This window comes from Phasianus colchicus, chromosome 20, assembly GCF_987193195.1.
Source record: "Phasianus colchicus chromosome 20, bPhaCol1.hap1.1, whole genome shotgun sequence".
Lineage (NCBI taxonomy): Eukaryota > Metazoa > Chordata > Aves > Galliformes > Phasianidae > Phasianus > Phasianus colchicus.
In genome coordinates this window covers 6,050,749-6,072,827 of record NC_143455.1, presented here as the reverse complement: position 1 = coordinate 6,072,827, position 22,079 = coordinate 6,050,749, and the positions used below count along the sequence as shown (strand labels likewise).

Sequence of the window (22,079 nt, the reverse complement as noted above, 5' to 3'; positions counted from 1 at the left end):
GGGGCCGCCACCTGCCGCCCCCTCCTCTCTCCTCCCCTCCCCTCCCCATCCCGCTCGGCGGCGGCGCGGCCCCTCCCCGGGGCACGGGGCGCGGGGCCGCGGCGGCCGCCATGGAGGAGGAGCCGCCGCCGCCGCCGCCGCCGTGCCCAGCGCGGGGCCAGCGGCAGCCGGCGGCCGTGAGGCTCCCGCCGCACCATGGGCCGCCTCGCCGCCGCCGCCGCCGCTGCCATGTCGGCCGCCTTCCTCAGCCCCAGCCTCGCCTTCAGCTCCCACTTCGATCCCGGTGAGTGCCGCAGCCCCTCGGGCCCGAAGGCACCGGGAGCCGCGCTTCGCTCCGCACCGCCCCGCACCGCTGCAGCCCTTCCGCATCCCCCGGCGAGCGGCCCCGCTTTTCCCTTCCCGCTCCTCCGACCCCTCGTAGCGGTCCCCGCATCCCTCCACAGCCAACCCCCCACCCCCTCCCCCTTCGCCCCCGGTTCCCCGTTCCTTTTGCAGCTCCGTCCTCGCAGCCCCGCACCGAACTCTCCGCGGGTTCGGAGCCGTTTCGATGCGGGGAACGGAGCTCGAGCGCGGCTCCGCGCCTCCAAATGTCACCGTGCGCTGCGGGAGCCGCTCCGCATCGGGCGCCGTTTTGTCCCCCGCTGAGGAATCGCGGAGTCGCGCCGCCTCCGGGGGCATTTGTTTGTCTGATTGAAAAATAATGTCGGCAGAAGCGGTGAGAACGGAGCGGAAAGGGGGGCGGGGGGGGGACGCTGCCCGGGGCCGCCGCGGCGGAGCGGGGCCGGGGGTACAGGAGGCGTGCGGGGCTGCGTGCGGGGCTGCCGTTATGTAAGCGCGGCGGCACGGTTTCGGTTGCGCCGCATCTGCAGGAAGCGGCCGCGCACGGGCGCGGAGCGGCGTTGGCTTTTGTGTGGGTTTTTGGGGCCGTTTGCAACGCGTTCCTGCTGGATGGGGAGGGGAGGACCGGCAGCTCTGGCCTCGGCGTGAGCTGCGTGTGCCACCGGGATGGCACGCGTGTGTGTGTGTGTGTGTGTGTGTGTGTGGATGGTACGCGCGTCCCCGGGAGCTGATGGTGGGGTCGGTGCGGTGACCCACGGCAGAGCATCCTTGCGGGTTGGCAGCGCGTTGGCACCGTCCCTTTGTCACTGAAGCGGGGGAAGCCGACTCAGCGCTGCCCTGGCGGGACGTGGTCGCTGCGTGGCTCTGGATGTCACTGTCACATCGCGTGTCCCTTCTCCTCTGTGGCGGTGACATCGCTCCGTTTGCTGGAGCCGGCTCTGGAGGGTCTGTAAATGCGGACCGGCCGGGATTTACCCACACGGAGCTCTGTTGGTTCGCAGCCTGCTCGGTATTGATCCGCGTTAGGAAGGAAACCTCTTTATTTGCATCTTAAATGCGGCAGCGCTGGGAATGGAGACGTGTTTACCACTCTCAGCCTTCGGTATAATTTCTCTCCGGGTTTTCGCCGAGCGCCCAATTTGCCATGCTAATCCCGTCAACCTGGGGATTTGCAGGGCACGGTTGCTTTCAGCATCCTTCTGCAGGAAGGTTTTCCGTCGCTGCCGATCGCCATGCTGCCGCGTTCCCCAATCCGGGCTCTGCTGCCGCTGACACCCACGGTTACTGTCAGGGAAAGAAATTAGAGGGGGGAAAATGTATTCTCTGTTTCACGGGCTTGTTGATCCCGTACGGTTGGCAGCACCGTCTGCGCGGCACCTCCTGCGCCAGCCCCATTTCCCTGCTCTTTGCCGGAGACACGGAGCAGGAGGAACCGCAGGGACGGTGTGGGGACGGCGGTGACACTGGGGGTGGAGGAGCCGTCCCCTGCTCCAAGCACATCTCGTGTATTTCGGTGAGGTTGGTGGCCCTTCTGAGAGATGTGCTCATGCCAGGCAATGCTGGGTGGAGAGCTGCTGCCATCGCGTCCCTGCGGAGGTGGCTCGGGGCTGGGGGGGAGGGGGGATCCCAGTCCTCTCTTCTCCAGGTTTCCAGGCCTGGGGGTGCTCATGGCTGGAGCCAGGCTGCGCTGTGAGGAAGGACATCTCTGCAGCCCCTCCAAGGCCTCGCTGTGTCCCACTGCACAGTTGTTGGCTTTGGGGCCAGTGGTGCTCACAGCCCTGATGATGTGAGGCTGTGTCCCCTCTGGCCAGGTTGGGGTCGGTGCTGCCCTGGCTCCCAGCCTGGATTTCCCCATCTCAGCCTGCAGAGCACATTTTGAAATCGTGAGAAACGTCCTCTCTTCCCTTACCCATATTTCTCCTTCCCCTTTTCTTTTTAAGCAGCACAGTGATGGTATTTGAACGATGGAGATGCTGCAGGCAGCAGGGTTTTGCTTGGCATGTTGGGGGCAGCAGGGTGCTGCTGTGGGGCTGCAGCTTTGGGCAGCAGTGGGACTCAGTTCAGGGTGCTCCATGCCTCCTGGTGCTGCCTGTGCCATCGCTGTCCCTTGGCCGTGCCCCCGTGCCACCTGCGTGGCCGTTCCTGGGAGCTGGCCATGGGGCAGTGATGGGACCTCTCCACAGCACCATGGTTGTGGGTCCAGTTGGCACATGCTGCGTCCCCCTGCCCCAATCCCTGTGCCACAAGTGCCCTGCATTGCTGGGCAGTGCTGGCAGAGGGGTTGGCGTGGGGAACAGCGGTACGGGGACCGGAACCCCAGAGCTCACAAGGGGTGAGGGCAGGAGGGTGGGCGCAAAGGTCAGATTTGGGGCAGGGAGCAGGGAACATGGAATGGAGGTGGCTGCAGTGGGGGAAGCGTAACACCCGGCAGCGCGTGGGAAGCTGCATCGCTCACACCTCACCGCACAGATCCTACAAGGAGCTGCTGGCGCGTGGAAGGTGTCAGCATGGGGCCCGTCTGTCTGTCCAGGCACGGAGGTGGGGGTTCCACGGGGGTGCTGTGGAGGCAGGGGGGCTCACAGCTGGGCTGCTGCTGGTGATGGCGTTGGCGCAGCTCTGCAGTGCAGCAGGGCAGCTGGGCCCCGCTGCAGGAGGATGGGATCGGCACCAGCATCGCTCCCCTGGGGGTGCCCGCTTGCTCCCTCCCTTCTCCCCTCCTTCCTTCTCCTTACTCCCCCCTCTCCGTGCACACGGGCGATTGCGTTTGGATGGTGATACGGATCCCTGTCAAAGCCAATTAGGAGAAATTAATATGCCAGGGTTGAAAGGCCTCAGATCTCTCGGGAGAGGCGGGGTGGTGACTCACGGGCTCCCTGCCCAGTTCTGCCCGCCTGCCTGTGGGATGCGGGGTGCCCCACAGCTCCTGCCCTGGCACTGGGCCATGGGACAGTGTTGGTATCTGCACTGTACTGTCAGGAGAGCAGTGCCATGGCTGTCCTATGGGCATAGTATTGTGCCCTGCCAGGAGCTGCCTGGTGCTAGGGTCCTCCCTGTCCCATGGGCTGTTGGAGCACAGGCTGTCATCTCCCAGTGTTTCTCAGCTGGAAATCCCCATTTAGTTGGGTTCCTCCTGCATTGGGTTGCAGTGGACGCTGGGTGATGCTCGTCCCATGATGTTACTCCATGCAGCTCCAGCAGCATGCCACAAGCTGAGGAGCCGTGGTGGGGGGGTCCCAGCCATGTGCCATCCCATCTCTGCATTCTGGGGAGAGCGTGGGGGCTAAGCACCAGGGAGGGACAGGAGCTGGACCCTGGATCAGGCTGGGGTCCCCTATGGGTGAGAAACCCCATTGGGAACTAGGGGGTTGGTCCTGGGATTCTGCCCATGGCCAGAGGATGTTGGTCCCACCTCCTGGGTCTGTGGTTGGTATAAATGATTGCCTTAAAGGCTTGAGCAGCCCCTGTGAAGCCCATGCCAGGCCCCTTCCCCACTGCAAGTTGGGACCACGAGGGCTTTGCCCCGAAGAGCAGCCCTAAGGAGGGGATGGGCTGGGGTCATGGGGTGCTGGGGCTGGCTGAGAGGACAGGGCTGTGCTGGGCAGTGCAGGGAGGGGTTGGCCACTGGAGGAAGCAGCAGCAGGTTCAGGATTTCCTGCAAGTGACTGTCCCTGGGACAAGGGGAGCGAGCGGCGGTGGCTGGAGGCCCTGTTTCCCGTCCCTTCCCTTCTAGCAGTGCCATTGCTGCTGCCTCCAATGCCACCACTGTTCTTTTAATGCTGGAGCGAAGGGAAGCTCCGGCATCCCACACGCTGTAAGTGGGGCAGCTCTCTGCAGGATGCAGCATGGCTGGGCTGTTGGGGGGCACGGGGGACTCTGGGGTGTGAGGGTGGGTGCTTACCAAGGGTGGGCTGCGCACCCCTGGTCAGTGCCAGGCAATCCTCCTGCTCAAAGCACCCCTGATGCCACCATGCTGCGGTGCAGGGCAGAACGAGGCACAGTGCTGCCGCCTGGGGGGTGACATTCCTCGGGAGGGCTGTGATGTTTTCAGGGCAGCAGCTTCAGGAAGTCCCCGAGGTCTCAAAGGCTGGGCACGAGATGGGGATGTTGCGCACTTGGGGATGGATGGACAGCCCCAGTGCCGGCACCATAACAGCTTCCTAAAATCCACTCCCCGCCAATTCTCAGTGTCTCTTCCCCTCTGCTTGCTTTGTTCAGCCTGGCATGGGGCTGTTCAGAGGCTGTGCAAAGGGACTGTGGTGGGTGCCACGCTGCCCAGCTCTCTGAAATGGGGGCAGGCAAAGGGGAGCTCCCAAGGCCAGGCGCACAGCAGCGATGGAGCTTTAGGGCAGCTGCAGAGAGCAGCAGGAAGGGGGTGGGCAGGGACCCTCCTGTTTGCCACAGCTGTCAGCATCCTGGGACATCGGGGCTGCCTGGTACGGCGCCTGTTTGAGGTGTGTGGGGTTGCGCTCTGTGCTTGCCTCTCTCACCGCTTGTTTTCGGAGCCGAGGCTTCTTGTTTCATAACGTCGCTGAACGTTTCTGATAAAAATAGGCTGCCCCGCTCCACGCGGCTTCTCTCCCGCCGTTACGTAAATGCTGCTTCACCGGCTGCTGGGAGCCTTGTTCTGGCCGTGCCCGTGGTGCTGTGCTCACAGTGCTGTGCCCATGGGGCTGTGCCGGCGGCGCCGCGCTCACGGCGCTGAGTGACGTGGGTTAGTGTGCACGGTGTGATGAGCTGATGGTTGGATTTGGTGATCTTAGTGGTGTTTTCCAACCTTACTGGTTCTGCGGTGCCATGTGCTGTGCCCACAGTGCCCATGGTGCTGTGTACGTGGTGCTGTGCCTATAGTGCCCGTGGTGCCATGTACAAGGTGCTGTGTCTGTTGTGCCCGTGGTGCTGTGTTCAAGGTGTTGTGCCCATAGTTTCCATGGTGTTGTGCTTGCTGTGCCCACGGTGCCATGCTCATGGTGCCTCCTTGTCCAAGGCGCCGTGCCCATGGTGCTGTGTTCATGGTGCTGTGCCCGTAGTGCCATGTCCATGGTGCCGTGCCTATGGTTCCTGTGATGCCATGTCCATGGTGCCGTGCCTATGGTTCTCATCATGCCATGCCCATGGCACTGTGCCCATAGCACTGGCCATAGTGCCATGCCCTGGAGGCCGCAGCATCCCTCTTTCTCAGCACAGGGCACCAGTCCGTGCTCTCCTCCCTGGGAGCCATGCGGGCACCAATTCACCACCCCATGGCACAGAGCCCTGCTGGGCACGAGGAGCCCATGCCGCACTGTGTTGCTGGGATTTGGCTCCAGCCATGGCTGTGGGTTTGCTGCGATGGCACTGCGCATCCCTGCTGGTGTGGGATGGAGGGAGGCTTCAGACCTGATGAAAGCACCAACCAAGAGAATGCAATTTAAATAATGAATTTAACCTTGCTTTGCATGCTGTTTTTAAAAAAATATATTATTTTCTCAGGAAAGGAATGGGAAAGTTGTCCATGTCTGGCTGTTCCCTACCCACCACGCTGCCTGCAGCAGGAGGGCTGTAGGAACTTGGCTTTTTGTCTCTCAGCAGGCTGATGCTCGGTGTGTGCACAGTGCTGCACTTATTACAGCCCACGTTTTCATTCCACCACGTTACAAAATGACGGGTGATCTTTTTTTTTTTTTCTTCTTCTTCTTCTTTTTTTTTTAATTTTCCATCTAATTATTGTTATTATTTTTTACTGCTAATTCATCCCGAGGTGATAAAACCTGAACTAAGAGGCGAGAATCAATCCTTTCAGCATACTTCTGTGTCGGTTAAATTAGCCCACGTTAAAAGACATGCAGGGAGAGCAGATGAACGTGGCATGCAGTGTGTTGGAAATGGACCCCTCTATGGCACCTGATGGGCTCTGTGCTGGGTGATGCTGTCTGTGCCTCAGTTTCCCTCTGGAGTTGCGTGGAGCAGCCTTGTGTTTTCGTGTTAAATGGCAGCGGATGGTTTCTTGCTGCCTGGCTGCGTATGGGTGAGCAGCGCGCTCATCCTTTGAGGTGTAAAATTGCTTTCCTGGAAGCTGCCCATGGATCCAGGCCCTTCACCTCGCTGGGGATTTATAATGTTACTAGGACTGTGCTTGTGCTGGGAGAGCGACTGAGAATGCTGAGCCTGCGGTGGGATGCTGTGCTGGGTCCTGTGTGGGTGCACCCTGCCTCAATCCTGTCCCAGACTTTTGCTCTACCCAAACACAGCCCTGCACTCTGCCCAAACCCACACCCAGCTCTGAACCCTGCACCGGGCACCTTTCCCAAACCCAGCCCTGCGCCCTGCCCAAACCAAACCCCTGCACCCTGCCCGAACCCACACCCAGCCCTACACCGTGCCCAGACCCAGCTTTGCATCGTGTCCAGACTCAGCCCTACGCTGTGCCAAAAACCAGCTTTGTATCGTGCCCAAACCCAACCCTATGCCCTCCCTGAGCCCGTCCTCTCCCAGCTGGCCTCCCATCACCATCCTCACTGGGGGCAATGCCAGAGAATGGGAGTGCTCCCTGCTTTGTCCCACTCCTCTGCACATAGCTGCATAGGGACCCCACATCAGCTGGGGTCTGGGCACAGTGCGACTCCCTCCATCCTGCAGGGAGAAGGTCTGTGATTCTGCACCCACCAGATTCATAGGTGTAAGGTGGGGAAACTGAGGCACAGTTGGGCAGGTTGCAGCAGGACCTGCAGCGAAGGGCTGGGGGGTGGTCTCGGCTGTGTGACCAAGCAAGTGGGCAGGACCCTGCTCCTGCCGACCCATTTGGCCATGCGGAGCCCTGCGGGGAGCCCCGGGCTCTCCCCTTCCGCACACGTCAGCCCCACTCCTTGCCCGTCGCCGCCGGGCAGAGCGAGCGGCGGCCGTGGCACATCCCAGCGGCGGGTGATGGCTGGAGGAGCGGCTGCAGGCACTCGGCAAACGTGAGTCAGCAAAGGAGCCGGGAAGGGCTGAGCCCATCCCTCGCTGCAGGGCTGTGGGGTTGTAGCCTTTCCCGGGTGCCTTTTAGGAAAAGGATTTTAGGGGATGGGTCCCTGAGCTGGGTGAGCAATGCAACAGGATGAGGGGTGTGGGCAGCGTGGACCCCGCTGTGCTCAGCATCTCTGTGCTCTCTGCTTTACCATTCTGATCTCGCTTGCAGGGTCAGGTGCCACCCTGGGGCTTTAATGAATCCCACCCCTGTCCCCCAGCATGGGGATGGAGCACGGTGTTGCCTGGCTTGCAGGCAGTGCTGGAACATCATTGCTCCCCTGATTCCGGGGCTGGTGCAGCAGCTCCTGCTGGGGGATGCACCGAGCTGGCCATGCTCAGTGTGACCCCATGGTGAGAGCAGTTTGTTGTGGGGGGAGCACTGCGGAGCTGCTGGGGGTGGTCCAACGATGTGGGCTGGGGTGGGCTCACGGTGATGCCAGAAGAGCTGCATGGGGCTCCCGACCCTCAAAGGGTGGTGACACCCCTCCTTGCACCGGCGGTGGTGCAGGTGGGGGAAACTGAGGCAGAACACGTTGTTTTGGAAATGGGTTCATCTGAAAAGCTCCATTTCCTGCACCGTGGCCTTGGGCGGCTCAGCTGACAGTCCCTGCTGGAACGGCTTCTGTCGCCGCGCTCTGCTCCCGTCGGCATTCAAAAGGCTCTTTTCAGTGAGTCATTTTCTCTCTTGCTGTCCCACTATCCAAGGAAAATGGTGACATTCGCTGTACAAAGTGTGTTCACCATGGAAACCGGCTGCAAGCAGCAAGAATGCCACCCCCGGCTCCTCCCCGGTTCGGCTGCGCATCGCTGAGCCTCAGAAGATGGCTCTGGAGCTGCTGCGCCAGCAGCGGCCGCGTTCCGTGCGGTGCGGAGCCCGAGGTGCTCCGCGCCCCCGAGCGGGGATCCCCAGCCCTCCTGTCCTTCAGGTGCCCTCCTCAAGGACACGCCAGCGCGGGGGCAGAGCTGGCAGCACGGTGCCCGGCGTGGCATTGCACACTGGCACCTGGGGTGGGAGAGGTTTGGGGTTGGTGATGGCGCAGCCCCCGTGGTGTGTCCGCACGCATGGTGCATGGCAGTGGTGCTGGGCTGGGCTTTGGGAAAGAGATGCATGGGTGATGGCATTGTGCCCCAATCACTCGGTGCAATGGGGAAGGCACGGTGCAGCAGCTCTGTGGGTGCTGTGGGTGGATGCGTGGGGGCTCACAGTGGGGTGGGGGTCTCTGTGCCGCCGTCCCCTCTCGTGGGAGAACTGTGGCCTTCCTGCTTCTTTGCACCACAACGCTCCGGTTGTTTGGGGAGGCTCTGGGCAGAATAGTAATGTGGCAGCTGCTGCCTGTGGCGGGGGCTCGCAGTGAGGGGGTGCCGTGCAGGATGGCCCCATGGGGCGGTGAGTGAGGGGATGTGGGATGGAGATGCATGTTGCCCTCCTGGCAGCATCCCTGTCTCTGAGTCTGGTGGATGTGGGGTGAGGTTTGGGGGATACGGTGTACCCGGTGGTGACAGAGCACAGTGGGGGCACAGCAGTGGTGGCACCACGTGAGCAAAATCCCTGCGTGCAACCCCCTTGCAGCACCCCCCAGCGCAGCCCTATCTGCTCCCCTTACCCTGCATCCCTATGTCCCTGCAGACGGCACCCCCCTTAGCGAGCTTTCCTGGTCCTCCTCGCTGGCTGTCGTTGCCGTTTCCTTCTCCGGGCTCTTCACCTTCATCTTCCTCATGTTGGCCTGCCTGTGCTGCAAGAAGGGAGATATCGGCTTCAAGGTGAGGGCCGGGCACCCAGCGTGGGCAGGGGGATGCAGCTCCCACTGGGGTCTCCGGGTGCCGTGTCACTGCACAGGATGTGCCTGCTGCTCAGTGCACTATCGCTTGGGTGGGAGCTCAAGCCTTACGGGCCAGGCCACGGCATGGTTAAGGGCCGCGGCGGTCCCACCCGCACGCCCCCGGGGTGGGAGGCACCCTGACCTCACAGGCACAGAATGTGCCGAGAAAGTTTTCCCTAATTGCTGGGATTTTTGTGGAGGCTCGCGGCGCCCGCGGCGGGGAGGGGTCAGGCAGAGTGGACACGCCGGGTCGTTGTATAACCGTCCCACACCGGAGCACCTCGAGCAGGGGAACAATGAGCCCCCTCGTGCCCCCGCGGCAGCTATATAGGGCCGTGGAGCTGCAGCCTGGCGCTGGCAGTGCCCGCGGGGTCGCGGCGCGCAGCACCATGAGCGGCGGCTGCGCCGGGGCAGCATCATGCTCACCATCACCTACCTGCTCGCCCAGGCGGCTTTCAGGAGCCGGGGGCTGGTGGGGAATCAGTGCCAGGTATGGGGCTGGGGGCGCTGCCCGGGAGGCTCGGTGATGCTCTATGGGGTGCGGGTGGCTGCGCTGTGGGGCGCGGGGCAGGTTGCAGGGAGCCCGCAGGGTCAGTTGTCTCTGCTCCGTGTGTGTCCCCCTGCCGTGCGCTCCCCTCCGCCCCGGCCCAGGAGTTTGAGAACGCCGAGGGGGACGACTACGTGACGGAGTTCTCGGCCCAGGGCTCGCCCGCCCCGCAGCATGGCCCCGAGGTGTACGTCCTGCCCCTCACCGAGGTCTCGCTGCCCATGGCCAAGCAGCCAGGGCGCTCAGGTAAGCTGCCTGAGGGACGTGGGGGGGGTGGAGCATCGTAGGACCCCCGTGCAGCCTGGGGCAGAGGTGGGGTGGGGCCAGGAGGGGTGATCACAGCCCTGTGCCAGGCTTAGCTGAAGCAACTTCCAAAGCAACAGGAGGCTGAGGTCCCTCGAGCAGCGCTGTCCCTCTGCACAAGGGTGGTTTGTCCCCCTGTGTAGCACCAAGGGGAGCAGTGTGCACCCCTCTGGCGTGTGCTGGAACATAGAATCACTGAGGTTGGAAGAGAGCACTAAGATCATGTCCAACCATCAGCCCATCCCCACCATGCCCACTGAACCATCCTGTAGGGTGTTCTTTCCCATGGCACCCACCAGCCCAAGCCCTGCGTAAACAAGGCAGCGAGTGGGAGAGGAATCTGGGGGGGGCCGCTGTGCCACAGCCCCCTTGCTCCCATTGTTGCTCTCCCCAGCTCAGAGAATAGCAGCAGTGTGGCAGGGCTGGGGCGGCGTGACGCAGCCCAACAATGGCTCCATTGCTGCACCCCTTGGCATGGGTGCACGAGGGGCAGGACCTGTGCTGGGAGGGGGCCGGGACTGTGGCTAAATGCCAGAGCTCCAGTCCGGCTCCATTCTGCTCTCCCCATCCCTGGGGAGGAGAAGGGGCAGAGAGCAGCTCTCCTCGCCTTGCTTGGGGACACTCTATGTCCCCACACCAGCACGGCCACACCAGGATGCTCAGTGGGAAGGACGTGGGGTGCCTGGGGATGGTCCCCCCACTGCTGACGGAACATCCCAGGACAGTGTGGGGTGGCACAGCAGGAAGGACCCCAGGGCTCGGCTGGAATCGGCGGGTAACTCGGGTGGGTTGTGGGTACGGGTGGGCACATGAGCGCACAGGCAGCTGGATGTGCTCTGTTACAGTGCAGCTCCTCAAGTCTGCAGACCTTGGGAGACAGAGCCTGCTGTACCTGAAGGAGATTGGGCATGGATGGTTTGGCAAGGTGAGCACAGGGCATCAGGGTGTTGGGTGTTGGGATACCGGGGCGGGGTGCATGCAGGATCTGGTCCTTGTGCGGCTGCTTCAGCTCTTGTGCCCCATTGGGATGTGGGTTGCAGGGGTCACTGTGTCCCCCACTGGGAGAAAGGTGTGGTGAGGATGGATAGATGGGGACGTGCCTGTCTCTTGCCCCCAGGTGTTCCTGGGGGAGGTGAACTCGGGCATCAGCAGCACGCAGGTGGTGGTGAAGGAGCTGAAGGCCAGCGCCAGTGTGCAGGATCAGATGCAGTTCCTGGAGGAAGCACAGCCCTATAGGTAGAGTCAGGGGTGCTCCTGAATTGGGACAATCTGCTGGGACGGGGGGTGCTTTTGGATGTAGCCTGTCCCCAGGCTGTGGGCTGTCCCCTCTGTGCCATGTTTGGCTGAGCTCTCTGGGCTGCAGCACGGCTCTGTCCTGGGGCTTGCTGGCTGCAGGATGCTGCTGGTGTCTGGCCCTGCCTGCAGTGAGGTCATGAGTATGGGGGGAGGGGGGCACGGAGCTGCTCCATGCCCCATGAGAGCTGAACAAATGCCCCTTTGTGGTGCGCACTGGGGTGCTGGGACGTGCTGGTACCCGCTCACAGCCTCTACTGGCTGCCCCCGCACTGTGGAGGAGGCACCAGGGATGCTCCCCCAGTGGTGCCAGCGTGCCCCTCACTCTGCCCCACAGGGCCCTCCAGCACACCAACCTGCTGCAATGCCTGGCCCAGTGCGCCGAGGTCACCCCCTACCTGCTGGTGATGGAGTTCTGCCCGCTGGTGAGTGATATAGCCCTATAAGCTGGGGCTGTAGGGAGCCGTGGGGTGGCACGTGGCACCGCTGTGCCATGCCTAGCGCATTTTGGCTCTGGGACCCGCTGGGTGTGGGAGGGGACTGTGGTGACAGTGGCACCATCCTGCAGGGTGACCTGAAGGGATACCTGCGGAGCTGCCGGGGGGCTGACTCCATGGCCCCAGACCCGCTCACTCTGCAGAGGATGGCGTGCGAGGTGGCCTGCGGTGTGCTGCACCTGCACAGGAACAACTACATCCACAGGTAGGGATGGGGGGTGCAGCGGGGGGGAGTGGGCTGAGCAACCCCCAGGCTGTGCCCGCCACACCTTGCTCCTCCTGCCCAACAATATCCTGGTGCTGAGTGAGTTGCACACAGAGACTCCAGCATCAGTGATTTTGTTGAGGAAGGGGAGTGCTGCATCGGGGCCACCGGACCTTCTCAGCCCAAGCTGGGCTGCTTGAGAGTGTTGCAGTGGGGGAAAGCGGGGGCTGGCCGTGCTGGAGAGGGGCTTCCTATGGGCATCCCACCCTTGGTGCACCCAGGGTCTCCCCACATGCATCTACACTGTCCTGATGTGCATCCTATCTGTGTGCACCCCTCTGGGGCTATGGGAGCCCAGCCATGCCTGGCTGCACGGGTAGGAAGTGCCAGGGCTTACGTTGCTGGGGAAACCTGCTTTCCGCTTGGCTCAGCACTTGACGGATGGACGGACGGACAGAGGCGCAGCTGGAACGCTGTGCAAGAATTCCTGCTGTGCATTGGGTGGTTGGTGATTGGCACACCCAGCGTTCTGCTGCCACAAAACCCTCCTGCTCCCAGCACTGGCAGCAGTGCTGCTGGGGTGCCCAAGTGCGGTCCTCGGGCCCTGGGTGCCTTGTGCCCCCTATGGGGTTGGTGACAGCACTGGGGTTTGCTTGGCAGTGACCTGGCCCTGCGGAACTGCCTACTCACAGCCGACCTGACCGTCAAGATTGGGGACTACGGGCTCTCACACTGCAAGTACAAAGTAAGGCTGGTTAGGGTGAGGAGGGGGTTGCGCTTGGGACCCCCCACAGTATCGAGTCTGGGGGAGCTCAGGGACGTGCTGTGCACATGTATGGCTCTGTCTGTAGCTCTCTTTGCACACACACTCCCAGACACCGCCCTGTACCTTTCCCTTCCCTTCCCTTCCCTTCCCTTCCCTTCCCTTCCCTTCCCTTCCCTTCCCTTCCCTTCCCTTCCCTTCCCTTCCCTTCCCTTCCCTTCCCTTCCCTTCCCTTCCCTTCCCTTCCCTTCCCTTCCCTTCCCTTCCCTTCCCTTCCCTTCCCTTCCCTTCCCTTCCCTTCCCTTCCCTTCCCTTCCCTTCCCTTCCCTTCCCTTCCCTTCCTCATGGGCTTTGCTGGGGCACTGAGTGGGTACCGGGAGGTGTGAGCCTGGAGGAACAGCACAATGGGGCTGGGGACGTGGGGTGGCAGTGCAGTGGGGCTGGGGAGAGTGGTGGCAGCGGGCGGTGGTGTGCCCTGTCCTTTACGTGTCGTTTTGACGTTCTCTTCTCGTACTGACCCTGCATACTTGGCAGGACGACTACTTTGTGACGGCCGACCAGCTGTGGGTGCCGCTGCGCTGGATTGCACCAGAGCTCATCGATGAGGTGCACGGCAACCTGCTCGTCGTGGACCAGACCAAGGCCAGCAACGTCTGGTGAGCAGGGCGGGGGGCATGGCGGGTGTGTGGTGTCTGGATGCCGGCCAGTGGCAGGCTGGGGGTGTCCCTGTGCCCCCAGCATCGCACCGTTCCTGCAGGTCACTGGGTGTCACCATCTGGGAGCTGTTTGAGCTGGGCAGCCAACCCTATGACCACTACTCCGACCGGCAGGTGCTTGCCTACGCCATCAAGGAGCAGCAGCTGAAGCTGCCCAAGCCCCAGCTGAAGCTGTCGCTGGCGGAGCGCTGGTGAGGAGCTCTCCCTGTCCCCATGTGTGCGCGGCCACGGCTCTGGCATGGGAGCGGGCACGGCGCTGAGCCCTGCTCCTTGTTGCTGCAGGTATGAAGTGATGCAGTTCTGCTGGCTGCAGCCCGAGCAGCGTCCGACAGCCGAGGAGGTGCATCTGCTGCTCTCCTACCTCTGCGCCAAGGGTGCGACGGAGGCAGAGGAGGAGTTTGAGAAGCGCTGGAACTCCATGAAGCCCAACGGCAGCGCCAGCGGCAGCCACCACGGCACCGAGCTCTCCTCCTTCCCTCTGCTGGAGCAGTTCTCGGCCGACGGCTTCCCCTCGGACGGGGACGACATCCTCACCGTGATGGAGACCAGCCACGGCCTCAACTTTGAGTACAAGTGGGAGCACACCAAGACTGAGCACTTCCAAGCACCCCTGGGCTCTCTCAGCCCCAGCAGCGCCGCACGTTACCATGAACTCTATTACCCAGCAGCATCTGCGGGGCACCTGAGCCTGGGGGTCTCACCGTCCTGCTATGAGTGCAAGCAGCAGGGCTGCCCCAGCCTGCCGCCACCCAGCATGGTGCCCATCCTGGGCGCACACAGCCCCTCGCTCGGCAGTGAATACTACATCCGCATCGAGGGCCCGGCTGAGGGCAGTGCTGAGATGGACTACGCCATGTGCTCCTACAGCCCTGAGGGTGAGCGTGGCTCCACGTCCTGCTGGAGAACCCAGGGCGCGCAGGATGACTCGGACAGCAGCCCCACTGCATCGCTGAGCATGGAGCCATTGCTGGGCCATGCACCGGCAGCTGAGGGCTCGTGGGAGTGCGCTGAGTACTACCCCTACGCGGGGCAGGAGCAGCATGGCTATGTGCCATCCCCCGGCCCTGAGCGGTTCCTGCTGGACGAGGAGCATGCTGAGCCCAGTGACAAGGACTGGCCCGTGCCCAGCTTCCAGCACAGCGTCTTCGCCGACCCACTGGGCGTCTCGCCCTCATTGAACTGTGCCTACAGCCCCCAGCACTACAGACAGCCTCCAGCACAGGTTGAAACCCATCCGGACTGCGTGGCGCTGGAGCTGGGCGATGACAGCCCCCCTGGGGCTCCCATCCCAGCAGCCCCCCAGCAGCAACCCTGGGCCTCCAACAGCTCCTCCAACAACAACATTGGCAGTGGCAGCCCGGCCACCCGCGAGCCCGCCGACAGCTGGTGCTACCGCCGCATGATCACCTTCCGTGGGCTGATGGCCAAGCCGCTGGGCACTGTGCCACCGCGCACCCAGCCCCAACTCGGGGGGTCCCCACCGGGCATCGATTTCCGCCGCCCGCGGCAGGAGCAGCCCCAGCCCCCCGGCTCCTCCCAGTGCCGCTCACCCTCCCCGCAGAGCCAGGCCTGGCAGAGCCGTGACTCATCAGCCTCCGGCCGCTCGCAGGCAGCAGCGCTGACTGGCGGCCCCGACGCGGCCCTGGAAGCCGGAGCGCAGCCGTGCCCACAGGATGCCCACCCGGCTGAGGGCATGGAGCGGAGCAGCCCTCCATGCAGCCCTGTCCCCCCTGACACAGCTGGGACAAGTCCTGGGGAGGCCACCCTTATGGCCGGCATCACTGTGCCAAGCCCAGCTCCCACCAGGGAGCCTGGCATAGACGGTGCCCCATCTGCGCCGGAGGGCCCTGAGACATCGGTGTCTGCAGAGGTGGCCGCCGAGAGCAGCGCGTGCCCCACCAGTGACGCAGAACGCACCCCAGACAAAACCTTCTCCAGCAGCAGCTTCCCTGGTGGCGACGACGGCAGCGATGAGGACACGGCAGAGCTGACTTCAGGAGTCTTCACCGACTTCTCCGGGGACTACGTGGAGCGGGCAGACATGGTGCCAGCATTCAAGTCCTTGCAGAAGCAGGTGGGGACACCGGACTCCCTGGAGTCGCTGGATATCCCCTCTACTGCCAGCTCCTGCGAGGTGTTCAGCCCCACCGCCTTCACGTCCGCCGGGCAGCCCAAGGCTGTGGACAGTGGCTACGACACAGAGAACAATGAGTCCCCTGAGTTTGTCCTCAAGGAGCCCCACGAGCCCCGTGAGCCCGAGGCCTTTGGCCAGATGGGGAAGCCACCCCCGGGTCTGCCGGGAGGGGATGGGGACAGCCCAGCCCCTGAAACACGGCTCTCGGCATCCTTCAGTGCTGAGCTGCATGGCCTCTCCGAGAAAAACCCCTACCGTGACTCTGCCTACTTCTCCGACTATGACACTGAGGCTGAGCGTGGCCCCAAGGATGAAGAGGACAGCGATGGCTCCGAGACCCCAGAGGCAGAGAAGGAGGGACCCCAGCCCCACGTGCAGGACATGGCGCAAGCTCCCGAGTTGGGGGAGGACACACTGCACCCCCCAGGAGCACCTGGCAGCCCCCTAGCAGCCCCCAGCACAGTGCTGGCAGCCAAAGCACTGGACATGGGGGTCTCTGTGGGGGACTGGCGGGGAGCAGAGATGGGTGGTCCCACGGTGCAGGAGCACGGCACTGAGCACCCAGCACCGAGCAGCTCCCCATGCCCTGATGGTGATGTGCTGCGGGGCTCTGTGCCAACCAAGACTTTCTCCTTGTCCCTGGTGCCAGATGGTGAGGAGCCAGTGCCAGGCAAAGGGACTCATGAGGCTGAGAGCATCCCTGGACTGGGAGAACACGTGGCTGGGGGTGAACAGACTATGCCCCCTGTGCCAGGGCTTGGGGCAGCGGGGCTGCCCCCAGAGGGCAACAGGCTGGGCATCACACCTGGAGGGGATGCGCCCGGGGGTCCCAGCACACTGCCACCAGGGGATGAGACACCGATGGGTATCTCCCTGCTCCCATCCACCCCTGAGCGCCGAGAGGAGCCCGAGGAGGAGGAGGAGGACACGGAGGACAGTGATGAGTCGGACGAGGAGCTGCGCTGCTACAACATCCAGGAGCAGAGTGAGGAGAGCGAGGAGGAGCCGGCGGCCGTCCCCATTGTGGTGGCCGAGAGCCACAGTGGCAGGAACCTGCGCAGCCTGCTCAAGATGCCCAGCCTGCTCTCCGAGGCCTTCTGTGAGGACCTGGAGCGCAAGAAGAAGGCCGTGTCCTTCTATGACGATGTCACCATCTACCTCTTTGACCAGGTGAGCGGCCCCATCAAGGCGAGGTGGGCACCCAGTGGTGGGCACGGTCTCCGATAACGGCATTATCTCCCACGGTGTCTCCTTTGTGCAGGAAAGCCCCACACGGGAGCTGGGCGAGCAGAGCTTCCCAGATGTCCCCGAGCCCTCGGTGCAGCCCCCAGCCAGCAGCAGCCCCACCAGCCCTGCCAGCCCCACGGAGAGGCTGAGCGCATCAGATGACTCCTCGGATGGCAATGCCTCAGAAGAGAGTAAGGGGGCTGTGGGGTCAGGGGGTGGCAGTGGGCTGACCCTGATGATGGGCTCAGCCCCCAGCCCTTCACTCTGTGTTGCAGGTGGAGGCTTTGAGTGGGACGATGACTTTCCTCTCATGCCGGTGAAGCCATCCCTGATGTCCTCGCTGACACCGGCAGAGCCTGACCCAGCCGTGCCCACGCTGGTGCCGACCCCGAAACAGGTGCTGCCCCTCCAGTTCTCCCGTTTCACAGTCTCTCCTGCCCCGGTGTCCCGGTTCTCCATCACCCACGTCTCCGACTCAGACATGGACTCCGTAGGAGGTGAGACCTCAACCGGACCCAGCACAGCTCTCTCCCATTGCCCCTACAGGCACCATCACCCCAAGGTGATTAAGTCCCTCCTGGTCCCCTGCTCACATCACCTGTCTGCTCACTTCCAGGCAGCAGCGAAGACGGTGACCGGGAATGAGCCAGCGTGCACCTCACCTGCCTGCGCCCTCGGCACCGGCACCGGCACCGGCACCGGCACTGGCACTGGCACTGGCACTGGCCAGCGACTGCAGAGGACAGGGGCAGCCAGAGCCTGGTGTGAGCTCCAGGCACCTTGCTCCGTTTTTTAGGCAGATGTGGTTGGAAGGAGTTTGGGTGCTGCTGGCTGGAGCCGGGCACAGCCCAGGGTGAGGCGCTGTGTGCCAGCGGTGCGTGTGCGAGTGGATGGCTGCGTGTGTATAAATACATATATATATATATATAGACATATATATATATATAAAATTATAGCATTTAAAGGGTAGTGCCCTGACCTTGCTAACATTTGCTCAGTCCCCCCTCATTGATGCCCCCCCCACCCCACATTGGCTTTCTCCCCACGTGTGCTCCCCGAGGCGATCTTTGTCCCCACCTGCACCTTGATGCCCCCCCCCCCATACCCACCTATCCAGGGCTGGCAAAGCCTTTTGGCTACTGGGGGGATTCAGGGTGGGGGGCTGCCCCCTGCTTTTAGCCAGGCCCTTCGGGGAGCAGTCCCAGCCCTGCAGGGAACCCCGAAGGTCGGCGGGTTCCCCACCTCCCTGAGGCTTTTTGGGGGGGAGGGGGGCTGACCTGACTATTTTTGTATTTAAAGAAAAAAAAAACAAAAACACACACACACACAAAAAAGAACCCTAAAAAAAAAACCCCCCACAAAACCAAAACTTGCTGTTGACAGAACTCACGTTGCCGCGGTTTTAAGTTATTGTTGCCAAAGAGATGTAAAGAGTTTGTGGAGGCATTCGGGGGGGTTGGGGATGTCGTGGTTTGTTTGTTATTTTTTCTGTTGTTGTTGTTTTGTTGTTTTGTTTTTTTTTAATTCATTTAAGGCTTAGGATAATTGTGCAATTCCAGCTCCCAGGAGGTTGTGGGACTAAGCGGAGCCTTTGGGAACCTTGAGATCAGGGCTGTGTCCTTGGGGGCTGATAGACCAAACCCTGAGGTGAGGAATGCCCCCCACCCACCACCACAGCCCCGTGTCCTGCAGCCCGGGCTGGCTCCTGGGAGGGGGGGCCGGGGCACAGCACACACACACATGTGTACACATGTGCCCTTGGGATGGGGCTGCTGCTGGAGGCTGCAGGGATGTTCTTTGGCTCCCATTGCCCACCCATCCAGCCTGCAGCTGGGCCGTGGCGTTTTAGGAGAAAGCTGTTGGAGGGGTGCCACCCCCTTAAAGGGAACAAGCGGTTCCCCCAGCCTCAGCCCCAAAAACCAGGAGGAGGGGGGCTGTGCCTCCCCACTGCACACCCCACACCCTTCCTGACATACCGAGCCCAATTCCTGCTTGAGCGAAGTGTATGATTTCAGCTCCCACCCCCACCACAGCCGCTTTGCATTGCAGCGGGGGCCCCCTGACCCCCCCCATCCCTGCAGGGGCTGCTGGAGCCCCCCCAGCCCAGGGTTTGGTCTATGGCAGAGGCAGCCGCCTCTGGAGGGCAGCACGAGAGCACAGCTGCGTCCGCCAGATATGATGATGATGACTTTTTTTTTTTTTTTTTTTTAATAGAAGAGCTCCTCTGACATTGTATATTTTATCGATACGGGTCATTACTGCTGTATTTTTTATCAGTGCTGATTTCCATACAGCTCCCAGCATGTGTGTCAGACATCATCGGGCCGATAATAAAAGTTTTTAAAATATCGTACTCCGTTTCCTGCCCGCATCATTCCCTGGCACAGCCGTGGCTGTGGGGCTGCTCTGATTTGGGACCAGTGTTACATGGGAGAGCTCTGCTCCATCGCCGCTGCGGGGGCTCCACCAACCCAAAGGAAAACGCGGGGTGCCCGGTGGTGGGGAGGTAAATTTTATTGCTCATAAATTACTTCTTTTCTTTTTTTTTTTTTTTCCTCTCATTAAAAAACAAAACAAAACAATTTCAGGTTACATCTTGCAGGTGCCCACCAAGGCAGGAGGTGCAGTGAAACCCCGGGCTCAGCAGCCCCTCGTATGGGGCTGGAAGAGGACGACACGGGGCTGATGACAAGGCACACTCCATCCTGACACCCCTACCCCAGCTGTGAGCCACCCAACCCTTCTGAAGGCCCCGAGATGCAGCAGAGCCTTCCCCTGCCCCTTGTTGCCCTGAGGCACAATACAGTGGCTCTCAGCACATGGCAGAAGAGTTGGCACCACACGGTGAGACCTGGGGTTGGCACAGCTGCCACCATCCTTGGGGCACATTGGGCAGGGTGCAACCCCTGCACTGCATTTTGGGGTGCTGCTGGGATGGGCATACTTAGGGACAAGGTGGTGGCTTCCCATGCGTGATGCAAGGGTGCCGGAGGACAGCACCTGGAGGTGGGCTGTGGTGGGCAGAATGCTGGGGGTCACAGTGCTGCTCCGGCCCCACAGAGGAAACAGTGATGTGTCCAGGAGCGAAATGTATCCCGGGGGCAGCCAGCATCACTTTGGCCCTGGGTGGGGATGCTCTCCTGGCAGGGCGCTTTCACAAGCCATGGGAGGGGGCACAGCAGTGCCAGCAGCTGGCTCTAACTGGAAAGCCCCTCCATAGCAGAACCCCACCAGCACTGACCAACGCAGTCAGCTCTCTGCCACCTGGGCTAAACCTACAGTCACAGCAACCCGAGCGGTCCTCTGCGCTCAAACAATTAAAAAAGTGCAACACAATGGGAAAGGCAGAACCTCTGAGCACTGCTCCCAGCCGTGCCTCACTGGTGCCAGCTGCATCATGCAGCAAAGATGCGGCTCCTGCTCCAAAAACCCCTTCCCCTTTGGCAGGGCCAGGGGTGTGAGTATATATGCGTATATATTTCAGTCTCATGCAGCCCTAGGAATAGTGGAAGAGAAGCAGCAAAGCAGGAGGGCTCTGGGGCTGAGCCTGGGACGGAGCACAGCAGTGCTGGCTATCCCGTGGCACGTATCTACAGAGCCCTCTGCTCCTCGAGTATTTCTTAGCTTATATCCTACAGCAGTACCGTAACACCCCCCCTATGTACACGGCCATGGCACTGCAGCAGCCCTGGGAGCAGAGTCCAGCCCCGACCCAGGGCTGCAGCACTGGCACCAGCAACTCCTTTGCTTAAAGGGAGACTGGGGCTCTCCTGCCCGCCCATTGCCACTGCATCCCATGAGAGCAGGGTGTCCCCCGTGCCTTCCTCCCTCCCCTGCAAGCTGCTGCCACTCCTAGAAGCAAACCTGGCTATGGGGCATGAGCTGGGAGCACGGGGTGTGCCACCGGGGGGGGGAGGGGGGGAAGAGGGGGGGCATCAGGCTGTTTGGCAGCCATCTGACCTCCACCACTGCAAGCAGCGAGCTGGATCTAGAGAAGAGAGGAAATCGGGGCACTACAGCTTTAGCCTTTGGCTTTTCAAAGCAGCAGGATTAAATAAACTCTGCCTAAAAAGGCGGCTCTGGGAGGCAGCCATGCGCCGGGCGATGAGGCGGCGGCAGTGCCACGCGGCGGCAGCGCTCCCGGCATCAGCTGATGAGCGGCGCCGAGCGGTCGTTCGTCACGGTCGGTTTCAGCTGGACGTTGGCAAAGGGATTTCTGCAGGGAGAGAGGAGGGCAGAGTTTAGCAGAGGTTCGGGGAGTGCAGGTGTGGGGCGATGGGACGACGACACGGTGAGACCCCGCCAGCTCTGGTTGCAGGGATGCTCCGATGGCTCCAGGCGGCCCAGCACATCCCTGAGTGCAAGGTATGGTCCACGTGGAGCTTCCTCCTACCTTGCTTTTCAGCAGGCCTAAAGCTGAGCTCTTCCAAAGGGAAAAAAATAGGGGTGGCCGCGGGGTGCAGAAGCTGCTCTGGCACCTCCCCTGGGGAGAGTCCTGAGGTCAGCAGCGCGGTGCACAAGGCATAGCTCCCTGCACCCGCTGCCACGGGACGTGCTGGGACAAGGGCAGAGTGCACAGCTCCGTGCCAAGCTGCATGGAAGCAGCAAAATGTCCAAGAGGCAGAAAACAGGGAGAGGATGGGCTCCTACTGCATGCCCAGCACCATCCTGCAGCCGCCCACACTCGCAGAGCGTTTTCCCTGGCAGGCAGATTGCTGCACACAGCATCTGCCACCACGCTGACACGCACACGCCCTGCACAGTGCCTTGCACCACCTCCTGTGTGCAAACAGCCCTGCTCTGCTGGCAGCTCCCAGCCCTCCCCAGCAGCTGCACAACCCTTCACCTTTGTGCTATGGCAGTTGCATATGGTTGTGGCACCCTCTTGGGGTCCTGTGCCCATTCCCATGGCTGGTACAGCCCAAGAGCCAACCATGAGCACAGACGTGGGGTAATTGGCATTAGGAGCAGCCACGCTATCAGCTGTGCTATCAGCTGTCTCCACCCACAGCAGCAGCAGTAGGGCCAGGGGGTGGGGCTGCAGTCCACCAGGTGCTGCCCCTCACCATGCCTCACCTTTGGATGCTTGTTTTTCTTTTCCTCAAAAGATAAATGGCTTTATGCTTAAAAATAGGGTAATTAATTTCCCACCTAATTAATGCAGATGCTTAGATCAGTTTTCCCCTTAGGATGCCAAAATAGATTCTTGAGACTGAAAGAGTAGAAAAGGAGGCTTTGATGAGTCACCAGG

At 61.9% G+C, this 22,079-nt stretch overlaps 2 protein-coding genes across 9 annotated transcripts in view; one reads left to right on the top strand and one right to left on the bottom strand.

The window, feature by feature from the left end:
* Nucleotides 1-146: 146 nt before the first annotated feature.
* On the top strand, nt 147-19,037 carry LMTK1 (lemur tail kinase 1). 5 transcript variants are annotated; one of them, XM_031598906.2, is made up of 14 exons: nt 147-283; nt 8,951-9,084; nt 9,795-9,936; nt 10,839-10,918; nt 11,111-11,229; nt 11,624-11,711; nt 11,855-11,988; nt 12,649-12,733; nt 13,286-13,407; nt 13,509-13,658; nt 13,750-16,771; nt 16,863-17,019; nt 17,104-17,325; nt 17,445-19,037. In XM_031598906.2, exons 1-14 carry the CDS (start codon nt 196-198, stop codon nt 17,471-17,473), a joined length of 4,572 nt encoding a protein of 1,523 aa, XP_031454766.2. In that variant the 5' UTR covers nt 147-195; the 3' UTR covers nt 17,474-19,037. The 5 variants fall into 5 exon arrangements, with proteins under 5 accessions (XP_031454766.2, XP_089978052.1, XP_089978055.1 ...); XM_090121926.1 differs by having other exon boundaries at nt 13,268-13,407; XM_090121929.1 differs by lacking the exon at nt 147-283 and adding an exon at nt 471-715 and having other exon boundaries at nt 13,268-13,407.
* A 322-nt stretch (nt 19,038-19,359) lies between these two features.
* Nucleotides 19,360-22,079, bottom strand: part of BAIAP2 (BAR/IMD domain containing adaptor protein 2) — a 32,459-nt gene continuing 29,739 nt past the window's right edge. For all 4 annotated transcript variants that reach the window (XM_090121934.1, XM_031598909.2, XM_031598907.2 and 1 more), the window contains one exon: nt 19,360-21,044. In XM_090121934.1, coding sequence (XP_089978060.1) covers nt 20,975-21,044 — 70 coding nt within the window. In that variant the 3' untranslated portion in view covers nt 19,360-20,974. The remainder of the gene's footprint in view (nt 21,045-22,079) is intronic.